Genomic DNA, 27,998 nt, shown 5'->3' on the forward strand with positions numbered 1-27,998 from the left:
ACCTGGATAGTATCCATGTAAGACCTCTTATTTACCAGCTAATGTTAACATTGGAGATTTATGCTTTTTATTCCTTTACATTTTCAACAAGCAGGTTTAGAATTTATCAATTTCTTAAATACAAAATGAAATCAATAGGACCTATGTCACTTGGTTTTTGTAAGTGCCTGGCACAAAGAGAGTGATAACGATTAATACATATGGTAGATAGAGAAATGAACAAAGTTGAGTGACTGTCAATTTTATGTGGGTTTTTTTAATTGATTGATTGATTGAGATGGAGTATCGCTCTGTCTCCCAGGCTGGAGTGCAGTGGTGCAATCTCAGTTCACTGAAGCCTCCACCTCCCAGGTTCTGGCTATTCTCCTGCCTCAGCCTCCTGAGTAGCTAGGATTACAGCAGGTACCACCACAACCAGCTAATTTTTGTATTTCTAGTAGGAACAGGGTTTCGCCATGTTGGCTGGGATGGTCTCAAACTCCTGGCCTCAGGTGATCCACCCACCTCAGCCTCCCAAAATCTAGGATTACAGGCGTAAGCCACCCTTATGTGGGCTTATTAAGGAGCAACAAATAGGTTACATTCCCCAGTATCATCAGAGCCTAATTCAATGGGTCTAAAATTTCTGTAAATTATTGAGGGTTCTTCTGATGAACTATGAAAAAAAGTTTGCTTTGGTAAAGCATTTACTTTGTTTTGACAAGAATTATAAATGATTTGCCTCACATTAAATTATTTGCATTTTAAAGCAGGAATAAATACAGTCTGTTTGATACATCATTGAATTACTTATTAATTGTCCTACCTAAAACACCTAAAAAATTTCAAATGCTCTAACACTTGTAACTCTGTGACTTATTTTATATATATTATATGTATACATATATATGTGTGAATGTGTGTGTATGTATGTAAAGCTAATATGATAAAAACACATTTTTTTTTAGAGTTCATTCACCTTAAATTATTTAACATGGACTGTTGGAAACTGGAAATTGGGTCTCAATTATTAGGTGTAATCAGTACCCTTCCTCTGTCTCCCAAGTTGCTAAACTAATAAAATAATTTTGACATGATTGAAAAGTTCTTTGAGTAGTTGTGGCAGACCCTGCTAAATGCTATCATAATATTTATTTTATTCATGCTTACTTCCAGAACCCACTTTTATTTGGAGCAGCAATATCCCTACTTCAAAAACTATATTTTCCAGCTTCCCTTGCAGCTAGGGATGGCTCTGTGACATATTCTGGCCAATGAGATATAAGCATAAATCACTAGGTATAAACTCAGGCTTTTTTTTTTTTTTTTTTTAAACACATTTGGATTGTACAAATGTCTGCTCACCGTTCATTTCTCCTTCTTGGAATGCAGACATGATACTGGAGATAGCAAGGGGTTTGCAACTACCAAGCAACAAACATGCTGTGGATGTTTGAAACAGATAGGTACAGCCCAGGTGATATGGAGCCACCTTAACTAACTTTGTACTCTGTATTTTGGGACTTCTTTCTACCTGAGAACAACATACACTTCCTTGTTTTACTTCTTTTCATGCTTGTATTTTTCAATTTATGACCCTTATGTAGTTAAACATTTGGTCACATTATCTTTTGTTGGACTTCTACTTCTGCCCAAGATGGAATAAAAGAAAACTGATTTTCCTCCTGCCTGTATTAACTAAAAAGTCTAACAGAATATATGAAACGACACTTTTCAAGATCTTACGTATCATGACTGATAGTAATTCTTGTTTGTTACCACTCTAATATCGTAGACAGGTATGGTAATATAGGTCAAGCAGTAGGATGTTCTGTAAAATCTGGAAATTGTTGCACAAATGTTCACAACAGAAAGCCAGAAGCAGATGTTCACAGGGAATTAGTGGTGACTGAAGCTGTACTAATATTTACGCCTGGTTCCTTTTGCACTCCATTGTCTTGCATTCCAAATCATTTATTTTAGTCTTCGTCTTGATCACCACATTATTTCTACTGTGTATATCAGAGTTTTAAAAGGCCATAAACCAGTCATCACAAGCGCATTAATGAAGATCTGAGTTGTTTAAACATGAATTCAAAACTGATACTATGTTACTGTCCTTGTCACACACAAAAAATGCATGTGTTATTTTCTTTCTAAATGTTTGAAGCAAATTCATCAAAAATATTTTTCTATTTATGATCTATTTTACATTTTCCTCCTATGCCTATTTCTTTTCATTTTTTGCAGCATTATTGAGATAAGCAAAAGGTTACTATCTTTGGGCAACAATGATAACTAAGTTCAGACTGCGCATTCTGAAAGTAACTAGTGAGAAGCCTGGGTTACCTGGATAGCAATCATCAAGAAGCCAGGAACTCTTCTTATGGTTCAGACCCATTACCTCGGCCCATTAACTCAGCAGCATAGTAGACACGTGAATTACCAAATAGCCTTCCTTTTCATAAGAAGACTTAGAGACATGTCGATAAACAGTACATCCAGAAGTTCTTACTTCTTGTATTAAAAAATGATCTACTTGCATCCAGGAAAGTAGGAAAGGAGAACTAGAAGGAGCTAGAAGAAGTTCCTAACTGCTGCCTCCTCATATTTGCTTGATCTCACTGAGATAATATTATGCATCACTGAGGCCTATATCTTCTTTGAATCTCCAGTTATCCCAAGGTTGCTGTGTATAAAATAGACTTTTATAAACTTTTTGTACTTTTTATTTACTTAAGAGTGTGTCCTGGGACAGGTGCGGTGGCTCACGCCTGTAATCCCAACACTTTGGGAGGCCGAGGCCAGCAGATCACGAGGTCAGGAGATCGAGACCATCCTGGTTACCACAGTGAATCTCCGTCTCTACTAAAAATATAAAAAATTAGCTGGGTGTGGTGTCACAGGGCTAAGGCAAGAGAATCACTTGAACCCAGGAGGCGGAGTTTGTAGTAAGCCAAGATTGCATCACTGCACTCCAGCCTGGGCAACAGAGAGAGACTCCATCTGAAAAAAAAAAGGAGTGTGTCCTGGCGTGGTGGCTCATGCCTGTAATCCCAGAACTTTGGGAGGCCAAGGTGGGCAGATTACCTGAGGTCAGGAGTTTGAGACCAGACTGGCCAACAGGGTAAAACTCCGTCTCTACCAAAAATACAAAAATTAGCCAGGCGTGGTGGCACATGCCTGTAATCCCAGCTACTCAGGAAGCTGAGGCAGGAGAATTGTTTGAGCCCAGATTACAGTGAGCTGAGATCATGCCACTGCACTCCAGTCTGGCCGACAGAGGAAGACTCTGGCTCAAAAAAAAAAAAAAAAAAAAAAAAGTGTCCTATGCTGTGATTTTGTGAATATGAGACTATGGTTATAAGGAACAATGAGTTTTAGTGTTTAAATAATAGCCAATATGTTATTCAATATTTTCTCTATGCTAGACACTGTCTTAAGTGATTACATGTATTACATGATTTAATTTCCATAGCATACTTAGGAGGTAAATAGAATTATGACTCCAAATAAACACAGAGAAATATGTAAAGTTACTCAAGTTTATACAACTATTAAGTGGTTGAGTTCACATAGGTATCCTGTCTTGAGATCCTGAACTCTTAACTACTATGTTTTTGTATTCTAGCTTTTAAATTTTCTTTTAAAAGAAAGGCCCTTTAGATCAGGTAGAACTATTCATTATTTACATGCATATTAAAATGCAATATTAAGTTTTCTAAACACTTCTATATCAAGGCTATGTTTAGAAGTAAATGAAATTGCCATTATTCAGCCATTTTTTGACCTACAGAAATGACTATTTTATATGGTCCAGACTAATACTATATTTAAAGAGGCATGGATCCTACCCCCACCGCAAACTTTAATTTTATTTAGTGTGCCCACAAAGATACTGGTTTAAAATCCCATTTTTAAAAAGATTTTGAAACTTTTTCGAACTACAAGCTATTTTTTAGTGACTCTTCTAGGAATGAGACATCTTGGTGGAGAACTAGAAAGACCATCCTCAGCTTTGGATTCCAGCTTGGAATCTTGGCATTATATTTGATAAAATGGAGTAGATAATGCCTTCCTGATATTATTGAGTGAGAATTGAAAGTGACACATGTTCCAAATATATTGCACATTACCTAGCACATCGTGGGCTTTCAATAATAAACATTCTCATTATCCTCGAAGAAAGCAACTTAATGCTACTTAGGATTTTTCTCCGTCAGCTATGGTAAATATTTTGTATATTGAAATGTATCATTACTTTATGAATCTATTTTGAAGTTACAATCTTTAAACAAATCATACAATCATGGAATAACTTTTTTTGTTACAAATGTGCTACCTCTCTGTAATCCAATCACTTTGAGTACTTTGCACTTTGCTTCTAGTATACATCGATAATTGAACAAACTTGATGTACATAATTGAAGTACGAATAAAATATTGATTTCTTAATACAAGAAAATTATATTTGAATAGCTTTGATTTAGTCATTTTTTATGTTTTTTACTTTTGCTTTTCTTTTACTCTGTATTACATATGAAGATAATATATATCTGTATATATATGCAGAAAACTACACATATTCTAAATATACAGATTGGTGAACATTCACAAACTGAATGAGTACTCAGATTCACTTCAAGAAACAAAATGCTACCATTACCCCATAAGTCTACCTTGTGTACCCTATTATAACCCTCCCCATCAAGGATAACCAGTATCCCAACTTCTAATAGTATAGATTTGTTTTCCTTTTAAAAAAATTATATAATTAGAATCATGGAGTCATATAGTAATATTCTTTTGTGGCTATTTCACTCAACTTTCTTTGTGAGATTCATCAGATTGCCTAAGGTGCACAGTAGCTGTTGTACATTCATTCTCATAGCTAGATAGAATTATATTATGTGAATATACCACAATTTATCCAGGCTACTGTTGATTTCCCATTAGATTTTAAAATTATGCAGCTCCTCTGATTTACTAAAATTGTAGGAATAGGGAGCTAAAACATCTTTTAACTCATATAAATGAAGTATTTTGATTCCTTTCTTAATATAATTCAACAGCTATTTATTCAGTGTTTACAAAGCACTTCAGGGATTGTACAGATAGGACAACACTTCAAGTAGCTTACATCCTTAAGGGAGGAGATTTTAGATAATACAAGTTTTCTAGTTTAAGGTAACTTTTCATAAACACCCTCAGGAAGTGAAGCAAGGTTGTACAGGGCTGCACAGGGAGGAAGAAAGGAGGACAAAAGAAATGGTTGATGGGCTTTAAAGAACATGTTAAACTATTTTATTAAAATCTTCTTGAAAGAAAATCCTATTGAAGTTTAAAGACTTTAAATTTGAAGGACAATTCAGAGACATAATGTTGCTTCTTTTAAACAAAACTACTAAAGAAAAAGCCTTTTAAATCTGATTAGTACTACAAATCAACAATCCTCTCATAAATGTAATAAAATATCCCATTGAGGTTGGTGTATTAACCAAAAAATAATGTTCCAAAGAAAATACTAGGCTTTTTTTTTTTTACTCAAAGGTAAATAATAAAAATATAAAACATTCTAAACAATTATAAAAAGTCTGTTAATATATAATTACTCTTTCCAAAAAGCAGTTGAATAACTTTTTTTCTGTGATTTCTTCATCATTTCATAAATTGTACAATAGCTCAAAATATACTTTTAAAACTTACTATTATTTTTTAAGATAGAGTGTCTTTCTGTCATCCAAGCTGGAGTACTACAGTGTATCATACCTCCCTGCAAACTTGAACTCCTGGGCTCAAGCAATCCTCCCACCTCAGCATCCTGAGTAGCTGGGATCACAGGCGTGCACTATCATGCCCGTCTTATTTTTTTCATTATATTTACTCATTTTTTGTAGAGACAGGATCTCACTTTGCTGCCCAGGTTGGTCTCAAGTTCCTGGCTTCAAGCTATCGTTTCACTTCAGCCTCCCTAAATGCTGGGATTATGGGTGTTTGCCACAGTGTCCAGCCCACATCTGTTTATATATAAATAAGTACTTACAGTACTCTAAAATGTCTAGCTATTCATTCTACAAACATTTGTTGGGTATCAGTTTTGTGAAAGGCACGATGGTAGGAACATAACATACAAAGATGATTAAAACTGATCACTCGCCTTCAAGGGGAAAGCAGACTTAAAAATTAAAATAGAGTATGAGCCCTGCCATGATAAAGGTATGCACACGGGGCTAATGAGAGCACAGAAAAGGGGCGTCTAGATCACACTGGAGGGCAGAGGGGAAGATCAGGGGACATGCTGAGAAGGGAACTCCCAAGTGAAGTCAGGGACTTAAAGGACAAGTGGCACTTAGCATTTTGGCCAATGTGAATAAGGTAAGCACGAACGGAAGAGGGAAGTCTAGGTACAGCCCAGGATGGTTAGAAACTGTGGTGCTGGCAGGGGGCCATGGCTCACGCCTGTGATCAAAGCACTTTGGGAGGCTGAGACGGGCAGATCACCTGAGGTCAGGAGTTCGAGACCAGCCTGGCCAACATGGCCAAACCCCGGCTCTACTAAAAATACAAAAATTAGCTAGGCATGGTGGTAGGTGCCTGTAATCCTAGCTACTCAGGAGGCTGAGGCAGGAGAATCGCGTGAACCCAGGAGGCGGAGGATGCAGTGAGTTGAGATCACGCCATTGCACTCCAGCCTGGGCAACAAGAGCAAAACTCCATCTTGAACAAATAAACAAACAAAAAAAGAAACTGGTGCCTATGAGAGTGTGTGCCAACTCATAGCAGGGGCCTGCCCTTGTGCATTTTTCTTCTGTCTTTGCTTTTTAAATACTACTGCACTGTAGTGTTTTTTTATTATGCAAATTAACATACAGCTAAAGTCATTTATTTTTTGCGCCTGATTCTTGTGTTATTCCAGCGTCCGTCGTCATTTCATAGAAAAGTCCTTTCTGACGTATCAAATTCTGAGGCGCTTCGAATTCCACAATGCTTCCTGAGTCTAGAACAAGCACCCTGAAATGTGAAAAGAATAGCGTCAGGTAACCTACAGTCTTCCACCTCACATTTTATTGGTCCTGCTAATACAAAGTTTAAATCAGTGTATGAGTTATTTCAGTTCAACATATAGGTGCTAGTTAATTCAGGAACTATATCAAGTTCTCTAATACTCTTTTAGCTTTAACTTTTCCTTTCAATTATTTTGGAAAACACCTTCTATATCATTATCTATAGCAAGTTTTCTAATATTCTTTTAGCTTTAACTTTTTCTTCAATTATTTTGGAAAATACCTCTTATATCATTAGGGAAAATTGTGTATCTCTCAGCACAGATATAATTATTTATGACTGGCAAGTAATCAGTGTGTTTCATATACCCAATATTTATCTTGGCAGAAATGATTTTATTTCTGAAAAGAAAGCAAGCACACCTGTCTGAATCAATGATAGATTGCAGTCTGTGAGCAATGGTCAGGATGGTGCAATCAGAAAACTCCTTCCTGATTGTGGTCTGCACCAACTTGTCCGTCTCAAAGTCGATGGAGGCTGTTGCTTCATCCAAGATGAGAATTTTTGTTTTTCGAAGCAAAGCACGAGCAAGACAGACCAGCTGCCGTTGTCCCATGCTGTTAAAATGATAATAATAATAATTTCAACAATGGACTTTATGGTGACACACTTCATGTTTTAAAATTCTGATGGTACCACTATTCATTCTTTTTCTCACCCACAACTTCATTTGTTCTTTTATTCAAGAAACATTTATTGAGGGAGGGCCAGACTTTAGACCAATGAGCAAAACAGACAAAAATCTCTGTGTAGCAGATACTTTCTCATGGGGACACAGAAAGCAATAAGCAAGATAATTGAGTAAAAAGCATAGTAGGAGGTGCAACATTATATGTGCACGAGTACAGAGCAACATTATATGTAGTAATTTCATGGATAATATGTATATAATAAGTGTTAAGAAGAATTCAAACACACAGAAGTAGGGTATAAATAAAGTGTGGGTGTGGGGGGGGCATTTTAGATGAGCTTGCCAAAGAAATCCTCAGGAGAAGTTTTAAGACAGGAGCTGAAGGACATGGAGAGTGAGGCATGCAGATTTCCAGTAAAAACTTGTTCCAGATAAAGGAAACAGCAGATGTAAAATCCCTGTGGTAGGCGTGAATTGGCCTGGCAAACTCATGACACAGCGTGGAGACCAATGTTGCAGAAACACAGAGGGGTAGGGAGAAAGTGATCAAAGAAGGGGTGGTGGGAGTCCTGCCACGCAGGCCATTACAGGGATCTAGCTCACTTTCCTTGGGTCTCTGGTCACATGAAGGGGGCTATCTTAAGGCAACAAACAACGGTGAAGGCAAAGTAGCCCCTTACAACATTTTTTAGGAACGAGGCTCTCAGAGTAGCAGTCTTGACAAAAGAAGATTGAATTAAATAGTGACTTTTCATAGAGCATTGTTCTTTATTTTTTCTTTCCTTTCTCTTAGCCAGTGGTTTCCCAGGCTGCAGCAACAATTTACTTTTTCCTTCTCTTCCTTAGAGGGAATTGGCCATGGTGCACTTTAAACAGGCCCTGGTGGCTCAGGAGCTATATTTCTCTTCGATGCCAGTTCAAGTTTCTGAAGAGCTTGGAATGAATAACTTGGACAAGCTCTGCTCTTAGCAGCTTACCTGAGGTTCTCGCCACCCTCTGAAATCTCATGCAGTAGCTTCTCAGGAAGGGACTGCACAAACTCTTTTAAGTGACACAATTCCAGCACTTCCCACAGCTTGCTATCAGAATATTTGTTTAGGGGATCCAGGTTCATTTGAAGGGTTCCAGAAAATAAAACAGGGTGCTAGAGCAGAAAATAGTCCCGCATAATCTTACCGTCATGAGGCATAAATACATTTCTAAAAATCAGACTCAGAAAACAAAGCAGGAGAAAGCAAAATTATCAGACCTACTATAATCATCAAATTCATTTTATATTTAAAACAAAAACAGAAGAGAGTCAAAATAAACTATAATTCATATGAAGTCATCGTAAGTCTCAGGATTTTCTTTCTCCTATTCCTATTACTGAAAATAATAACAAGCACCAAAATAATGATGATAATTCCTGCCATGTAGTCAAGGATATAGCATACAATAAATATGAAATGTAGTATGTACATAATATTATCAATCAGTATACCAACTCAGAAAGATAGAAGTTAGTATTCTTATTTTACAGAGAGTGAGTTGGAAGATCCAAAGAGTTCTTGTCCACACCACATGAAGGTAAGTTAGTGGTTGAAGAGAATTCGAAGAGGATTAAGTTCGTTTTCTTTATTCTATACCAAGATACCTAGTGAAACTATATTTTACTCTATCTATAAGAGAAGAACGACTGATGGCTCTTTTTTCCCACTAATTTTTTTCCCTTCCAGAATTCCAGATTTTACTCAAATTTGTTTTGAGGTAAATGCATGAATACAAGCATATGTCTAAACAATATGACATTGTAATATATTTTTAGAAGACAGTACAATGATTTTTTTTTTTTTTTTGATATGGGGTCCGGCTCTGTTGCCCAGGCTGAAGTGCAGTGGCACAATCTTGGCTCACTGAAACCTCCGCCTCCCAGGTTCAAGCAATTCTCCTGTCTCAGCCTCCTGAGTGCCTGGGATTACGGGTGTGCACCACCATGGCCGGATAATTTATGTACTTTTAGTTGAGACAGGGTTTCACCATGTTGGCCAGGCTGGTCTCAAACTCCTGACCTCAGGTGATTCACCCACTTCAGCTTCCCAAAGTTCTAGGATTATAGGCGTGAGCCACTGCACCCAGTTTCAGCTGAGTATTTCATCCTTGACTTAAGAGGCATACTTTTAAGTTAGTTTGCATGCCCCTTAATGATCAAATTCCTTTGATTCCACACATGGAAAAATCAAAGAACTTGAGAAAAGAGATCTAACTGAATTACTGTTCTTTTTTTAATGTTTCTAAACTTCAAGTGAAAAAGAGTCAAAATTCTACACTCAAGCTAACAACTAAGCAAAAACTTCAGTAATTTTTTTTTCAAAAAAAATCAGTGTGTTTCAGTCTGATCTATTTATTTGATTTTTATTTGTACTTACTATTATGAAGGAACTGTATCTAAACGATGTACTGGTTTTTCAAATAGATAAATGCTCTTAGGAGGAATGCTTTATGATAAGGGTATTTAAAGAGGGTTCAATTACATAGCAGTTTTTCATATATTCCATTTAAAATGATATGGCTTCGGACAATGAATTTATAGACTTGGAAGAAGCAAATTTTTAAAAAGAAAGAAAACAGATTTTCTTGGAGTGGGTTAAGAAAGATTACTGGCAACACAGGCTTTACCTGTGGAATAATGTTAGATTACTGACAACATAGGTTTTACCTGTGGAATAATGTTAAGTTTGCCACGAAGGTCATGAAGTCCAATAGTTGATATATCAATTCCGTCAATAATAATTTTGCCTCCTGCTCTCTCCACAATTCTAAATAAGCAATTTGATAGTGTGGATTTGCCTGCTCCAGTCCTTCCCACAATTCCAATCTGTAATGAAATAATCATAAACTCTACTTTTTGTAAGGAAACAAGGCCTTTGCACTGGCAACAAATGTATTCAGGTATCAGGTCAGTGGGATCCAATTTTTGTCAACAAGACTAACCTTGATGGGCATGGAAGATGTCAGGTGACCTGTAAGGACCAGTCTTTATCCAAATACGCTTTACTTGCTGGAAAGGCTCTGACTAATCTGTGCTTTTCCTTTAGTTTTGAATAAATTAGTTACTTCCTCACCAAAGATCCCCAGCAGACCCAGGAAAACCAGGTCATTCCTGAACCACCCCTAAACTACCCATTAAAGTTTAGGGCAAAAGAAGCAATGATAATGAGTGGTTTTATTGAGATTTTCAGAAAACAGATTTTCTCTATCTTCCCTTCATTGAAACAAACAAGCAAAGAAACAAATAGGGCACTGGAATCTTTTGCCAGATAGACTAGAAAATTCAAAGGAATGTCTGTAAATTTCCATGGCCTACCAAAGCAACTCTGCATTAAAACTATTATAGGCAGCCAAAAACAGTGTTTAAGGATTTTGGCTCCTGGCCAAAATAATCATCTTGTCATAAACATCTCAGTGATTAAACATTTCCCTATGACCACAAGAACTAAAGAGCAATATCTTCTGGTTGCTGATTTGCATCTTGGTATTAATAGGAACGTTAGGCAGATAGAATATTAAAGTGGTTCGTTTGCCCTAATATAAAATCTTAAGTCTAACAAAATAAATCAGAAAAAACAGAAATCTGTTGAAGTCATTGGGGTAATGAAAATTTCAGAATGATTGCTTCTGTTCCAAAAATATTTCTGCTCCAAAAATATTTTTGCTAATGTGTCTGGTTCCTCTTTTAAAAAATAAAACTAATATCATATACTATCGATAGTTTTGTAAGTTGCTTGTTCTAACTAAAGTGCATTTCAAACATTTTCCCATCTCTCTAATGGTTTTGGAAAACACGATGTCTTTAAGCATACAAATAGTTAAATATATGGATTTATTGTGTTGGGGTAACGATTTACTTATTGTTGCAATTCATTTTATAGAGGAAGTAAAAACTAAGTACACCAAAATTATGTTTCACAGTAGTATATGAGCAATTTAATTAAGAAATGTAATTTTTATAGAGGGAAAATATATTCAGTACACACCAACCACATGTCTTTATTACTTTTGTGTAACAAAAGACCACCTTATATTCAATAACATATTATACTCAACAATGAATGCATTCAAATAAAAGGGAAACTAAAACATACGAAATATATATGATACCTTCTCTTCCCCATGAGTCTGGAAAGTGATATCTTGCAATGCTAAGCCAAGATCATCTCGGTATCGAGCCTGATAATTAATAAATTCTACTACACCTTTATTAGGCCATTGTAATGGGGGTCTTCTAGACATTATCCAAGGTGCCTTAAAACAAAAACAAACAAAAAATAAATACTTTAAACAACAATTATAATTAAAAAATCCCTCCCTCCAAAATAATTCTTATGCATGTAACAAAAATGAATATAAATGATGAAAGATATTTGTGGATATTATGATTTTCTGAAAATAATTTTAAGCATTACCAACATGAAACTTATCTAGTTATAAGAAAATATTAGAAATAAATATTTTGAGGTAACAAGACTTCTCATCTTCTATCAAGTTAGTAAGAAAAAAATTTTCTAAAATCCTTTTAAGGACCTGAAGATAACTTGAAATTTTAGCTGAGATAAGGACAGCTTGTCATTCATTCATTCCTCGAAGGTTTGCTGGGTCATTCACTATTTTAGTTGCTGGAGGTTCCGCAGTGAGAGAAACAGATAAAAATTATTTCTCTTATGGGGTGTAGTGGGGAGAGACAAAAAGAACCATATAACATATACAGCATGTTGGATGATAATAAAGCTTTATAAGACAAGAAACAGCCAGGGTTGGGAGAAGGAGGAGGTGTCATTTAAAGCAGGGTAGTTAGGAAAGGCTTTGTTGACTATGGTCAGAGAAAAGGCTAGGTGGATACCAATGGAAGAACAATCTAGGCAAAGGGTTTAATAACTATTTGGAACTAAATTAGTTGTGCCCAAGACCTAAGACAGGGGCCTGTGTGGAATACTGGAGGAAGCACAAGGTAAAAGAACACACAAGACTGCGTGATGCCTGGGCAGTGAGGTAAAGTATTTCGTGGGAGAGGGAGTGATGGCTAACATCAAATGATAGGTCAGGTAGGTGAGGACTGACAAAGAACCAGTTGTGATCTTCATGAGGGAAGATTCAGTGGAACAGTGGGATCAAAAGCCTGTTTGGAGAGGGTCCAAAAATGAATCAGAGAAAAGGAAATAGAAAAACAAGTATAGGCAACTTTGCAAAAGAACTTTTCTGTAACGGAAAGCAGAGAAACAGGTGTAGAGGGCTGAATAAGGTTATTTGAACACATTCATCCTTCCATGTCAAGAGTTTTTGTATCAGTATTTGTCACAACTTGCATCGAATTACATAAAGGTTTTTGTTTGTTTGTTTAAATGTGTGTACACACATATTTTTGTCATCTTTTTCTAATGTGAAAGAAATATATTTCATGAGCAAAAATTTAGAAAATACAGAAAAATAATATTTGATATTAGCCATGAGATGACAGACTAAACAAGTTGAATATTGGTAACTGAAGATTGTGAAGGTAGACTAATTTTTCATGAAATTTCTTTGAGAAGGAAAGACAAGACCTTGGGAAAAATCCAGAGAAAAATTCAAAGTTCAAGTAGGAGTTGGAGAATGCAGAAAATATTTTGGCATAGTTACAGGCTGAGAGGAACTGCAGGGGAGTGGGAATTAGAAGAGGTGGTTAATGGAGTAAGATCTGAGAGAAAACAGGAAAAGATATTACCAAAAACGCAATGGGAAATGTTAGATTTTTCTTTGGAGGAGGTACCTGATCCTCAGATTCATGAGTGAAAGAGGAAGAGTTACAAGATAAAAAAGAAAGATAGCTTCCTAGGTGGATTGAAGAAGGAACAGAAATCCAAGTCATCTTTGTCATCTGCCCTGTTAATTAATAGAAGTTGGAAGCAGAAGCAATCCAGATGAGTAAAATATTTTAGAAACTTAAATATTATACTCTGTCACTAGTTGAAATAACTCTTCACCCTCCCAAATTACAGTTAATTAGAGGGAACAAAATAGACTGATTTATTCTCCTCTCCCTTCCCATTCACGGAGATACTAATGATGGGTAAACAGAACAGAAAGTACAAGCAATAAAATGTAATTCATTTAGAAATTGTGCAGAATCTAAATAATTATGAGTTGATTATATTAAGACACTTTTCCCACTGTAAAATCTCCACAAAGTCATAATTGCAAGTTATATATTTTACACCACACATCAGTAGAGGACAAATCACTGTGCCTTTTAGACACAGGATATGATCTTGCATTTGTATAACTCATTGAAGTAGGGATATATCTTATAATTCAGGGTGTATCCTAAATTAATTAGAAGTATTTTTATTTCTATTTTAGTGATATATAGAATAATAGGCCACTTTATAACAATTTGGGCTTTAATTTCATTGAAACACTGAATATCACATGAATTTGGAAATGCAGGTTTGCTTAACATTTGTTTTTAATGTCAATTTATAGTACATTACAATGTCTTACACATGCATCCAATCCATTTATTGATTATTTAGGAGTGCTTACCTCTTTTTTTTCTCATACTTTTTTTTTAATTAGACAGGATCTTGCTCTATCACTCAGGCTAGAGTGTGATCACAGCTCACTGCAACCTTGAACTCCCAAGCAGAAGGGATTCTCCCACCTCACCCTCCCACGTAGCTTGAACTAAAGGCATAAGCCACCATACTTAGCTTACTTTTTTTTTTTTTTTTTTTTGAGAAACAGAATCTCACTATGTTGACAAGGCTAGTCTTGAACTCTTGAACTTAAGTGATCCTCCCACGATTCCCAAAGTGCTGGGATTACAGGAGGTGTGCTTACCTCTTTATCCATATTTTCATATTCGCAAACTCTTTCAACAGCAACTGCATTGGTTTCAATTTCACATGCTTTCTTTACCCAAAAATTCAGAGAATGAGTTATCTAGGGGGTATGGTAGAGCAAACAAGAGCTTAATGCATGTTCTTTAGCTTTTTGGAACATAAAGAATACTTTATTTTTTCTAAAGTTTTATTTTTCATTTCTTGAATCTACCAAGAACTTGTCACCTATTATCTCATATACTTTATTTCTCTTGATTATTTAGCAGCTCTAGAAATAAGCATATTCCTTCATATGCATATTTGTGTTTAAGGATATTAAACTCATTAATATCATAAATAATGGAATTACTTGGGATAAGATAGACCATAATTCAGCATATATGCAAGAAGTGCATAGTGGGTATAAGGAATGATAGGAATGATGTAAGATTGATGGGATATGCCTCAAAAAAAATGTGCATCCTAAATGACAAAAAAAACCAGTGTGCAAACACTTTGGCATTCTTCACTGCCTTCCATCAGAAGGAAGATTCTCCTAGATTTCTAGCTATTCTTGCTCCCCTTAAAAAGAAAAAAAAAAATCTATATTTTCTTTTCACTCTATTCCCAAATGTAGGTTCTCTAAGGGTATAACTTTGAACAGAATTCTAAAAGTCAAAAAACTTGTACAATCCAGTTTTTTTCTTGAGTTTGGTGCCAACCCATTTGATACCTCACCTGGCCTGAACTGATGTGGGGCTCTTCAAAGCATTTGCTTAATCCAGTTAGTGGGTATATGCAGTGGTGTTTGATTATGGGCTTCTGAACCAGGCCCTGGATATGGCTATGTACATATTTCCTTTCTAGCAGCCTAAATTCTGAATTCTGAAATGCAACTGGCTCAAGGTTTTTGGATATGGGACCAAGAGTATATAACACAATCACCTAGACTTGTCTTCTTCATAATGTGGAAGCAGTTCAGGGCATTTGTTATTTTACAAAGGGAGCATGCATCCTACCACTAGTGCATTGCAGTGTAATATCAAATAGGGTTTATTAGGGAAAAACTTACAAGCCGAAGAGAAACAGCTCATATATTCTCCCTAGAGCTTGCATTATCTTCTTGCTTAGGCTGAGCAAATGAGATACACCAGCTGTGTTGGAAAGGGACCCTACCCTTGTAATACTCTATAAATCCACCAGGACAGGAGAGCAGGAAACTTCTGAGTAACTATGGAACATCGGGATTTCCTGGTCCTTTAGCACTCAGCCTTGAGTATCAGCCTGTTCTTCCTATAAGTTAACTTAGAATTGCTGAGCTAGCTTCCTGTGACTAGCAAGATAGATAAGGAAATGAGCCTCCAGGGCAATCCAGATTTGTCTCTCATTACTTAGTTAATATAATATATAATTCAGACAAGCAAAGAAGAAGAGTGTTTAATTAATTGGATTATAAACATACCGTATACCACAAAAGTCATTATTACTTACATTCAGGGCATAGGATATAGACAAACCAACTGTTGCTGAATCTATAGAATTGCCAGCCAGCACAGCAAGCAGTGCAGCAAAAAGCACCATTAAGTTGCCAAGAAATTCAAGTCTAACAGACAGCCACCTGTGATAAATGGAATATATTCCTGAGTAACTGAGATGGAAAAGTTTTGGTGCATTTAGTACTAACTGTCTCCTCTGGGAAATCGAGACGTAAACAGAAAGAGCTGCTTTCTTTTTTCTCCCCCACTTACTTGGAATTCAATCAAACATAGGATCATCCATGATAACTTAAAGAATTCATCTGCATGAAAATGCATTTTACTTTTGCAGAACTTTGCTTTAAAACTTGATCAGAATTTAAAAGCAAAATAACACCAGCTAAAATGATGTATTGCATTTTAAAAACCCTATTGGAAAATCAATTCCTCTTCCAATTGTATATACTTTTTAATATGATAAAATTAGTCTCTAAAAATTGAAATGTGCTCAACCACTATTTAATATTTCATTTTTCTCCTTTATGTGAGATTATAACTTCAAATTCAAAAATTTTTTATAAAATTTGTATACACTGTTTTGTAACAGTGTATACAAATAAAATATATTCTAAAAATATAAAACAATATAAAACACCATGCAGAATTATGTCATGAGTAATTCTAATAGCACCTTTTTCATATTAAATTGTATATACCATTCATGTGACTATAAATAGATACAATTCAATTTAAATGTACATTAAATACTGGAAATTATTTGTCTTATTAATACATACTTCTAAAACTTGAATGAAATGCCATTACAAAACCCTCTGTTTAGAAGTCAGTGAGCAAGATGTCTAAGAAGAGATTGATCTTAGGCTAAGTATTGATGGGACTTACCGGTTAGAAATTACATTATTGTAGAAACAGACCAAGTTTTCATTCACCACCTCTTTGTATTGCTGGATAAACCTCTGTTGATGTCCAAATGCTCTGATGGTGGACACTCCTGATAAAGTCTCACTGAAGTGGGAAATGACAGGAGAGCGGGATGCTCCTGTCAACCTCCGGATTTGCCGAGAGCTTGCCACATAGTATCTCTAACCAGAAGACAAAAAGAAGCAGTCGGAAAGAGGTAGCAGAAATTGCTTTAATAGTTTAAAAACCACAAGACCCTTGTGTCATGATTTAAAGAGTGACCCCCCAAAAGTCAGATACAAGTCCTAACCCCCAGTATCTGTGAATGTGACCTTATTCAGAAATAGCATCTTTGCACATGTAATAGTTAAGGATCTCAAGATGACATTACCCTGGATGTAGGGTGCACCCTAAATCCAATATTGAGTATCCTTGTAAGAGACAAAAAGGAAGACATAGACACAGGGAAAACACCATGTCTGCCAGTGGCAGAGATTGAAGTGATGTGCTTAGAAGCCAACGAAAATATCAGGACTGTTGACAGCCAGCAGAAGCTAGGAGAGAAGCATGAAAGATGTTCCCTCAAAACCTCCAGAAGGAATCAACTCTGCCTATATACTGATTTTAGACTTCAGAACTGTGAGAGATGCCAAGTGTGGTGCCCACGCTTATAATGCCAACATTTTGGGAGGCCAAGATAGGAGGGTTGCTAGAGCCCGGGAGTCTGAGACCAGCCTAGGCAATGTAGGGAGACCTTGTTTTTACAAAAAGTTACATATATATATATATATATGTGTGTGTGTGTGTGTGTGTGTGTGTGCGTGTGTGTGTATAGGGAGACCTTGTTTTTACAAAAAGTTATATATATGTATAGGGAGATCTTGTTTTTTACAAAAAGCTAATTATAAGTTTTCTACTTCCCCTTAGCTTGAAGTTGAGGACAATTAGGATAGGAAGGACTGTGGGAAGCTGGATGGAGCATGCCCTGAATTAACTGGATTGTTAATCAGCCCCAGAAAATTGCTACCAACTGGAAATGAAACTCTACTCTGTGCTAAGTGCTCTGAAGAATACAGAGGACTATGGCATTCTGAGGCTGTAAAGGGATTTAAGAGATTGCCTAGATTAGGGAATATGTTATTGGGGTCACAGACCATGTGAGTAGATAAATAAGGGTAAAATGCTTTCCCTAGACAAATGTAAATATGCATACACACTTGGAGCTTCTGATAAATTTTCAGTGAATTATAGAATCCATGGAGTTCTTTCATACAACTCTCTGGGAAATCTGGTTTAAGAAATTTTATCTAGATCAATGCTCCTCATACTTTAGTAAGAATCACCTGCCTGAAGTGTTTGTTGAAAGGCAAGTTTCTGTATCCTACCTTGGGAGATTCTGATCCAATAGGTCTGGGCTATGGCCCATGGGTCCAGGAACCACACTTCACACAGCACACACCTAAATCAAACCTTTTATTGCATAGGGGAAAGAAATAGAGCCTAGAAAGGGAAATGATGTCCCAGGCAGATGAGTAAGGAAGATGACTAGAACCCCAAGTTCCTGAATCCAAATTCAGACCTTATCCTATATTACTCCCCCTAAAGAGACATGATTCCTAGACTCCTTTTAACTCCTGGTAACTCTGTTAGAGTTTACCAGACAGGAGACCAACACATAAAATTTCATTTGCCACATGAGTGCTTTTTTTCCTAGATTTTTACAATATATATAAAACATAGTCTCTGAATCCAGAGCACTTACATTTTCATATATTCTGGATTTATTATACCATCAGTATATGCCAGCAGTGTAATAAACCCATAATAGTAGATATCAGAATAGTAGATAAGGAGTCAGTTCTTTTTGCACTATTGTGATAGAAAATGCTCCACACAGAAAATGGAAAATGACCTAGGCCATCAATGTCAAGTAAGATCGGGACAGACAGAAAGAACAGGGAAAAGATGTGCAGTAGGAAGAATAATGGAGTATAGGTATGGAAATGAGAAAATTATTTGTAGTTTGGCTTTAGCAGACTAAACTCTAAAATGAATTTTAAAACTTGGGTTTTTGAAAAGCATTAAACTCTAAGAATCTTTTTGAAAAGAGCCTCAGATACTTCTACATTTAAAATATATGCTTCAGCATTGATTTTACCTTGTATATTATCAGTTAAAGCTGACTATCAGGATATAGAAATCATGCTTTGGAATAAATATTTTAATATAGAAGTTTCACTGAAAATTTAGAAATAATAGGTAATTTTCTCTGTGTTTTATACTTCATTTAAAATCTCCAACAAATGTAAGGATTACATTTTCATAGCAGATTACATATTTGAGGATAATTAACTAATATGGAGTGGAAAAATATACATTCATTATTTTGGATTCAGTTTGAGCTCCATTTACACTTACAATCTACTTTTGTTTTTCTGTTTACTTAAACTAATTTCCTCTTTTATTGAAGTCCTTATTGCCAGGATAAGTAAAAGAAATGGGAAATAGTTATTTCTGCAACTATCTTTAAATTCCACTCTTTATTTGTGGATTAAGCCTATAATAAAAAATTACATGTACTTTGATAAAGGCAATGTAAAAAGAAGATGTTTAAAATCTTTTATAATAATCTCTTGCCACCACACATTTGAAAAATTCATCTATTTATAGTTCTTGCGTGTTTGACTAGTACCTTGAGATAAGTGTCAAAAAAATTATAGGAACAGAAATAAGGTGTATAAATCTGTGAATATGAAAAGAACTTTTATATCACAGTGTAGGAGCGAGGTGGAGAAATTTATGTGAGTCATTTCTGTATGAAGCTATAAATGTTTTCCAAACCAAAAGCTGTCATGGTTTCTTGTAAAATAAAAAAGATAATAAAGATATCCATTTTAATTGATTCTTTTCATTGTTTAATAAAATTGCTTTGTTTGATTGCTGAAGAAAAAAAATGCTAAGAAATTTTGTTTTCCACTGCAGCCTTACAGTGACATAATTTTGCAATTTAAATTGGATGATCACATTTTAATATGAAGATAGCAGGTAAGTATCATGAGAGGCATATTTAGCTTTCCAGCAATTGTTTGTCTGTAAGAGACAGGTGATGTCTGAAGAAAAAAAAAAAAAGACAAAAAGGCAGTATCTGTCTCTCTTGGATGTGCAGGGAAATTAATTTTCTGCTAAAATTACAACATACAAGTTTTGTGATGGGCATCAAAATGCAGGCCCCAGCTCTCCTGCTGTAGGAGCATAGCTGACTGACAGCCCCTGCGACTGCACTGATGGATCCACTGCTGTATTAGCATAGAGGCCAGCCAATGACCGAGTACTGGCAGAAAGTGCCCATAAGACCCTCCAACAGGCAACTGTGATTGAGAACTTCCTGTTGAACCTGTTGTAGAACTGTCCTGTAGTCCAAGACCCTTGTTACCCAATCCATCTTCTTTCTTTTTCTCCCTCACAGGGATTCAGCCTGAGTCGCTGTCTAAGGGCTTGCTCAGCCCAGCCTTCTTCTGCTCCCTCTCCTTTATCTTTTACAGGCATTTCCCCCAGTAAATCTCTAATACATCTATTCCTTTCTTCGACTCTGCTTCTTAAAGAACCTGGACAAAGAGGAGGTTTAAGTGGGTCTGAAAGTATATTTGATTGTGAACTTATAAGTTATTAATACAAATAAAAATGTATGTACTTACTTGTATAGAGAAATAGAAGAACACTAAGGGAATAATCCCCAGAATGAAGAGGGGCAAAGCTCCCACAATGACCAAAACTGTTCCAATAACATCCAATGTACAATTCACCCACAGCCGTAAATAGTAATGCAAACGCATATCAATTATAAATATGTCCTGAAAAATTTGATATTAGGTCACTTTATTTTTAACTTTTTACAGTTTAAAATGAGAGAAAGAAGAAATATATTATTCAATGGCAAAATTAAAAATGTTTACCCAGGTATGACAATCTATTGATTTCATAAATAAATCTAACTACATGATCTTTGCTGACCCCACATATTTTTCCCCTGTAGTCAACTATAACAATTAAAAGGCTGTTCTAATTTCAAGATACTTATCATCAAGCAATTTATATTTCCCAATGACCACTACATGACAACTAATTATACAACTAAAGTCAGACTTTGATAAAAAAACAAAAACAAAAACAAAAGCAGTCCATAATTCAATAGCTAGTTTTTTTATCCCAATATTTGGGGCATTGGGCTACCAGTGTTTATGACTCAAAATTTGTAAGTCACTCCTGGGGCATTGTTGTCAACTACAAATATATTCAGTGGCCTTCCTGGATAACTGGATCCTACTGATATCAGAAGAAGCAGGAAAACAAAATAATCTTCATTTATAAAATTATGAACTGAAAGACAGAGTGGCCAATAGGAATGACAGAAGGACAATGGCAAGGTCATGCATTGATTTACTCTTTTTTTTTTTTTCGTGAGACGAAGTCTCGCTGTGTCACCCAAGCTGGAATACAGTGGTGCGATCTCGGCTCACTGCAAACCTCTGCCTCCCAGGTTCGAGCAATTCTCGTGCCTCAGTCTCCCATGTAGCTAGGATTTCAGGCATGAGCCACCATGCCCAGCTAGTTTTTATATTTTTAGTAGAGATGTGGTTTCGTCACGTTGGCCAGGCTGGTCTCGAACTCCTTACCTCAGGTGATCCACCTGACTCGGCCTCCCAAAGTGTTGAGATTACAGGCATAAGCCACTGCACCCAGCCTGTTTTACACTTTGTTGCATATAACTTAATCTGTTTGCGGCACAAGGTGTGACCTGAGAGATTCCAGGGAATACTAAGACACTGAACCTTGAATAGACGAACTACTCAGTTCAGGACAAAACTAATATAAAAAGTGGAGATGAAATTTTGTTAATCTTACCCTCTTTTGGGAGTTCCCTGGTTATTTCATATACCAAACAGTCTAAAAATATCATATTCACATGGAATTTCCCATTTTGAATTTACCTGCCCATACTCTCATCTGTTTAAGACTCAATCATTTGAAATTTTGCTACATGAAAATAATGATAAATCAGTAGGGTTGTAGTCATAAATGTCCTCTAGGAGAAGCAGAATGGGGTCATCAAACTCTTCTATAATTTTTCAAACAACAATATGTCCCTTGGTATGATTAAACAAGATTTAACATTCCATTAGAAATTTATGATGTTAGGTACTTCCATTTATGTTTTCACGTTTTATCTTCACTTCCGTTTATACACCCCCCATGTTTTTACATATACATAGTAATGTATTAATGCACTTTGAGGTTATGGACCTGCGCATCTTAATGTAGGGACCATTAGCAATATGTGACTACTGAACACTGGGAATGTGGCTATTGCAAATTGAGATATGCTATAAGCACGTGATAAAAACCAGATTTAACATACCTTGTAAAAAAAGTGTAAAGTGTAATCAATAATTTTATGTTAATTACAGTTGGGAATTATGTTTTGGATATACTGTGTTAAATAAAATGTATTATTACAATTAATTGCTATTGTGTTTTATTTTACTTCTTTATTATAGCTACCAGGAAATTTAAAATCACATACGTGGCTTGCATTTTATCTTTATTGGACAGTTCTATTAGAAGCATTTTATGGTAGACACAATGAGAAAACTCCTACAGATAAACAGAGACGCTCTGAAAAGCTCAACTCATTCCCCATTCACCATAAGTGATGTTATGTTTTCTTAAAGGCAGGGTGTTTTCAAAGTCTGGATATCTCCACATTGACTTACATTTTCTTTCTTTTTTTTAATTTTATTTTTTATTATTTTTTCACTATTATTATTTTTTTGAGATGGAGTTTCGCTCTTGTTGCCCAGGCTAGAGTGCAATCGTGCAATCTCGGCTCACTACAACCTCTGCCTCCTGGGTTCAAGCGATTCTCCTGCCTCAGCCTCCTGAGTGACTGGGATTACAGGCATGCGCCACCATTCCCAGTTAATTTTGTATTTTTAGTAGAGACAGGGTTTCTCCATGTTGGTCAGGCTGGTCTCGAACTTCCAACCTCAGGTGAACGGCCCGCCTCAGCCTCCCAAAGTGCTGGGATTACAGGCCTAAGCCACCATGCCTGGCCGACTTACATTTTCTTTCCCTTCTTAGCCTAAAGCAGTGATTCTCAAACTTGATGTGTGTAAGAATTAGAGTGGTAGATCTCAAAGCACATGTGTTTCTTGGATTCTTTAAGTAATTTTTCAAGTGTTATTTTAATCATATGTACAAAATGTGACTCTGTTGTACATCAGTTATGCATGTCCTAAGGCTTAGAAATATATTTAACAATGAAATCTATATAAAACACACAATATTTTGTACAAGTGAGAAAATAAGGTACTAAATATGGGTCACTTTTATGTATGCTATTTAAGGTGTGTCTTTCCTTACCTTGGTGAAACGACTGATGATCTGGCCTGTGGAATTTGTTTCAAAAAACTGGATGGGGAGATGCAGTACATTATTCAACAGTTGAACATACATGGTTCGAGAGGCAGCCAGGGATCCTCTAGTGATTACGTAGGCTCCAGAGCAGACAAAGAGACCTAAACACACATAGTTATCACAGTTATATTAACAATATAAGGAAATTTGTGCTTTAACTTTCAAAAGATTGCTGTAAAAAGATTAATTATAAAAATATTTATATTTATTTTAACTGAAAACCCAAATATTACACCTAAAATGTGTAACTGTAGACTAAAACAAATATAAACATAATATATGATGTATGTGAAATACATACACATTTCTGATGTTTTACCACACTGATACAGCAGAACACTCCCAACTTGTGGTCATAGGTTCCACACAGAAATGTACAGAAGATAAAAGGTCGATCTAATGCACAGAAATTTAGCAACCTATTACCTTTAGGATGTTCTGTGGGACAATACGTTAGTTACCAGTGCTTGTAGCCAAATATTTCCATTCTTCCAGCTTCTTGGTACATGGTAGAGTTGAACTTTCTGGCCCCCTTTTGGTTGATAGACCCAAATGAATAGTTGTGAACCACGAATTATAAGAGAAATGGTATACGACACTTCCGAGTCAGAACATTTAATTGCTGGTGTCAGTCTTATTCCCTTTGCACAGTGCCCGCCAGCATTTAAAATGGAGCCTGGCTCGTTTCCTCAGCTGGAGTCCCTAGGGTAAGCAGAATCCCTTTCCTGACCCACAGTGGACACATAAAATGAGTGAGGGATACAATTCTTTTGGTGTGTTAAGTTCCTAAAATGTGGTTGATGGGAGAGTTGTTCTTGCATTAGCTACTTATCAGATAAACTTGTAGCTTTAGTGGAAGAAGCTGAAAAGCAATTATTAGCACACATAGAAACAAGAAAGTTCTTTGAAAGATACATTTCCATCAATATGTGAAGCCTGGGAACAAAACTAACCAGGAAAAAAAATAAGTAGATCTGCAAAATTAAGAGAGTTGTGAACACTTTATTTGAACCTCTGGATCAAGTGTGTTTAAAAATCTATGCCTGGGCATTTTACCTTTGGGTGTCAATACACTTCCATGTTACTTAAGCCGGTTTACTCTTGAGTCTTAACAGACACGCAGCTGCTCCATTGCCTTGTTCCTTTGCAGGTATCATGTTTAAAACAAAACAAAACTAGTTGCTTCTCACCACCTTCATTCTTTTAGCTAATTTCCTTATATTTTTAAATAATATCTCAAATGGCTATTAGCTTTCTCAGTCTTCAGTGTTTTCTATTATTTTCCTCCATTCCTCCCATACTTCCCTATTTCCCTTCCAATAGTTACCTATTTTTTCTCAAATATTCAATAAATACATATTGCTCATGAAGGTCACCAAATATGTAGCTTGTGTCACTATTTTTCCGTATGCTTAATTTTCTGTGTAACTAGGGCTAATTTATTCTCAAACACTTCAATAGCTAAGAGTCTCTTCTGAATACACTCGAACTCATCAAATATCCTACTGTTTCTTTAATCGTGTTGAGCACCTGCCCTCTGCAACATAAACTGCTCCCTTGGGACTCTCGGTCTTCCTGCTCTAAACTAGAAGTGTTGCTGGAACAGGCATATCTATTCTTCAGTGTGGGAAGTTGTTTTTTTTTTTTTTTTAATTATTATTATTATTTATCTTTTATTTTTTTGAGAGTGAGTCTCGCTCTGTCGCCCAGGCTGGAGTGCAGTGGCGCGATCTCGGCTCACTGCAAGCTCCGCCTCCCGGATTCCCGCCATTCTCCTGCCTCAGCCTCCCGAGTAGCTGGGACTACAGGCCTGAGTCACCATGCCCGGCTAATTTTTGTATTTTGTTTGGTAGAGACGGGGTTTCACCGTGTTAGCCAGGATGGTCTCAATCTCCTGACATCGTGATCCACCCACCTCGGCCTCCCAAAGTGCTGGGATTACAGGCTTGAGCCACCACGCCCGGCCAGGAAGTATTTTTTAAAAATATTATGTACTTAGTATTTTCCACCCATTTACTGAAGCTCTTTCTATATACATGTTAAACTTCTTGAACTGTACCTGTAATTTTTTGTTATCTATCATTTTCCATCTCTGTTTATAACGTTGTACATTTGGGATAATGTCTTCCAACTTACCTTATATTTGTACAACCTTTTAAAATTCTTTAAATTTTTCAAGAGCTTTCTTGTCCTCAGGCTGAACTTAGTTTAGCACATTCCACATTTACTTTATGGATACAATATTTTGAATCTCTGAAAGCAGTAATTAGACATTTTCAAAGTCTGATTGTATTCCAAATATTATTGTTTTACTTCTGAGCCTGACTGCTGTGTTTGTTGACTTTTATTTATGCTGTTGGTTTGAGTGAAATGTATGCCCTGGATGGACATTATCAGTTTAAAAATACGAAACAAAGACATGGTTAATTAATATAGGTACCTGATGTGGCTTTCTTCTGCCGTTGCATACATTAATTTCCCCCAATATTTCTCTCCCCTGAGTGGAAGAGTTTGCTTCAAGTTCTGTTTAAGTGGGAAGGTACGACCCTGAAAGCCTTCACACTGGGATGCAGGGCATGTTGGCTGAGCCTTCTCCAAAAGCCACAATAAGGAGGCTTTCTCCTAGGTATGTCACACATGCTAGAAATCCTCATTTCCTCTTTAAACATCAGCTTTCTAGTTTTCATTGACTGTTTCTATCACAGTGGCTGTATACATTGGTGGTGGTGGCAGCGTTTTTCTAAAAGAGGCTGATGAGCCATCAGAACAATGTTCTAATGAATTACATTGATTACTTCCATGAAACTCAATTCTTCTCTCTGTACCTGTGAACATAAGTTCAGTGTTTTTCCATGGCTCAACTGAACATCTCCCTCTTCTATTCCAGCTTCTCCAGTATCTGTTCCTGGCTACAGGTTTTCTTCTACCCTTCATTTTCTATCGGTATATTCCCGTATGTAGAAATGTATTACTCTGAAGTCTCCTGACACCTTTCCTTTTATATTTATTCACTGTCCTTTCAGTGGAATTTAGGAAGGTAAGGAAAGTAAACGAACCACTTAGCCCTCTTAAACTGGAAGCAGCAGTGTGCTCCTTAATCATCACACTTTGAAAATAAGGTGCCTATATTTTACACATTGGATCGGAGAAAGGAAGTTCCCAATAGTGAGACATAAAACACAATACATTAGAGATGTGCCAAGTATCCTAGAAATTTGAAGCAAATCGCTGAGACTCAGGGAAAGAACTATTCAGGGCAATTTCTTTTTTAAAAAATGAGGTAAGATCTTTATTATTGTCATAAAATATGGATGTGGCATTTTCAGCTTCAGTTCTCCAGTTTTGTTTGAATGCTAGCCTTCTATATTATTCATAGTGGGCCTCTAGTATTAACATGTGAAAGTTCTGTTTATGCTTTAAAGTTCCAAAAAATAAAAAATAAAAATGAGCTATGATGATGTCAGTGAATACAGCCTGCTGTCAATTAAATCAGATTCCGTAAGAGAGCTGAGTTCTGCCAAAAAAAAACCCCAGAAATTATACATTTTTATTTCTAGGCTCACCTTACTTATGAAAACATTAATTTGCAGTTGCACGTAATAAGCCTTAAAAATTAAAAATTGTTTAAATGTAAAAAATGTGAAGAAGCGATACATCAGAGAAGGTTTATATTCTAACAACTGCAGACCACTCTAAACAAAAGCCAATCAGGAAAAAAGCTTTTACGATAAAACTGTTCATAATCTGTTGCTTTGGTTATAAAATCTTTCTATATTTACTGACAGTTAATTAAAATGAAGATTTTACATAAATAATATTATGGACACTAAAATTGCATACTTTATATGTTATAGAAAAGCTATTTACTCACTTAAAATGTTCTTCAAAGGTTATTACTTCTACTCTAAAGCTGTAACATAATTTCACTGAATTGGTGTGAATTTAGCCTTCATATGTATATGTGACATGCAGAGATACAGAGATTCATGTATATATGGATGTTTCTCTTGCTGTAATTTGAGACCTTTACATCTATATCTTCCTCATTGAGTTGCAAACTGCAAGTCAATAAATCTGACTCTCACTGATTCAAAAGCAAAGAAATTGTAAGGTCCTGTTCTTTCATACTCTAGATAATTCTTATATCTCATTTTCGTTATTAACATCTCTTTTCCCAGTGAATGTTGTTAACAAAATGACGGAACAAACATAAATCTGTCTCACAATATCTGCTTATTTTTCAATGGAGACAGTTACAAGCAGTACTATGGCCAGACAGTAAAAATAAGAGAGGAGAAAAGAGAAGCAAGGTTCTAAGTTTCATAGTTTTTGTTTTATCTGACTTTTCCATTACCAAAATCATGCATCTCTCTCTGTTTTCCCATATGGATATGAATATGAAGATGTAACAACTTCCACATAGATGACTCTATTGTTTTCTTATTTGAATTATTACCAGTCTCTCTCAGTGCCTATTTCTCTTGATACAAACACAAGAAATTATGTCTAAAAAAAACTTCCCTTTAGGGAGCAAGATGGCCGAATAGGAACAGCTGCAGTCTCCAACTCCCAGCGCGAAGGACACAGAAGACCGGTGATTTCTGCATTTTGAACTGA

At 36.0% G+C, this 27,998-nt stretch overlaps 1 protein-coding gene across 1 annotated transcript in view; it reads right to left on the reverse strand.

Moving 5' to 3' along the window:
* Nucleotides 1-6,857: 6,857 nt before the first annotated feature.
* Nucleotides 6,858-27,998, reverse strand: part of LOC105519904 (multidrug resistance-associated protein 1-like) — a 97,118-nt gene continuing 75,977 nt past the window's right edge. The window contains exons 19-28 of the mRNA XM_011953440.1: nucleotides 23,328-23,482; nucleotides 20,603-20,758; nucleotides 16,890-17,089; nucleotides 16,003-16,129; nucleotides 14,531-14,632; nucleotides 11,816-11,959; nucleotides 10,374-10,532; nucleotides 8,653-8,819; nucleotides 7,407-7,601; nucleotides 6,858-6,990 (exon numbers count right to left, since the gene is read on the reverse strand). Coding sequence (XP_011808830.1) covers nucleotides 6,858-6,990; nucleotides 7,407-7,601; nucleotides 8,653-8,819; nucleotides 10,374-10,532; nucleotides 11,816-11,959; nucleotides 14,531-14,632; nucleotides 16,003-16,129; nucleotides 16,890-17,089; nucleotides 20,603-20,758; nucleotides 23,328-23,482 — 1,538 coding nt within the window. The remainder of the gene's footprint in view (nucleotides 6,991-7,406; nucleotides 7,602-8,652; nucleotides 8,820-10,373; nucleotides 10,533-11,815; nucleotides 11,960-14,530; nucleotides 14,633-16,002; nucleotides 16,130-16,889; nucleotides 17,090-20,602; nucleotides 20,759-23,327; nucleotides 23,483-27,998) is intronic.

This window comes from Colobus angolensis, unplaced genomic scaffold, assembly GCF_000951035.1.
Source record: "Colobus angolensis palliatus isolate OR3802 unplaced genomic scaffold, Cang.pa_1.0 Scaffold360, whole genome shotgun sequence".
Taxonomy (NCBI): domain Eukaryota; kingdom Metazoa; phylum Chordata; class Mammalia; order Primates; family Cercopithecidae; genus Colobus; species Colobus angolensis.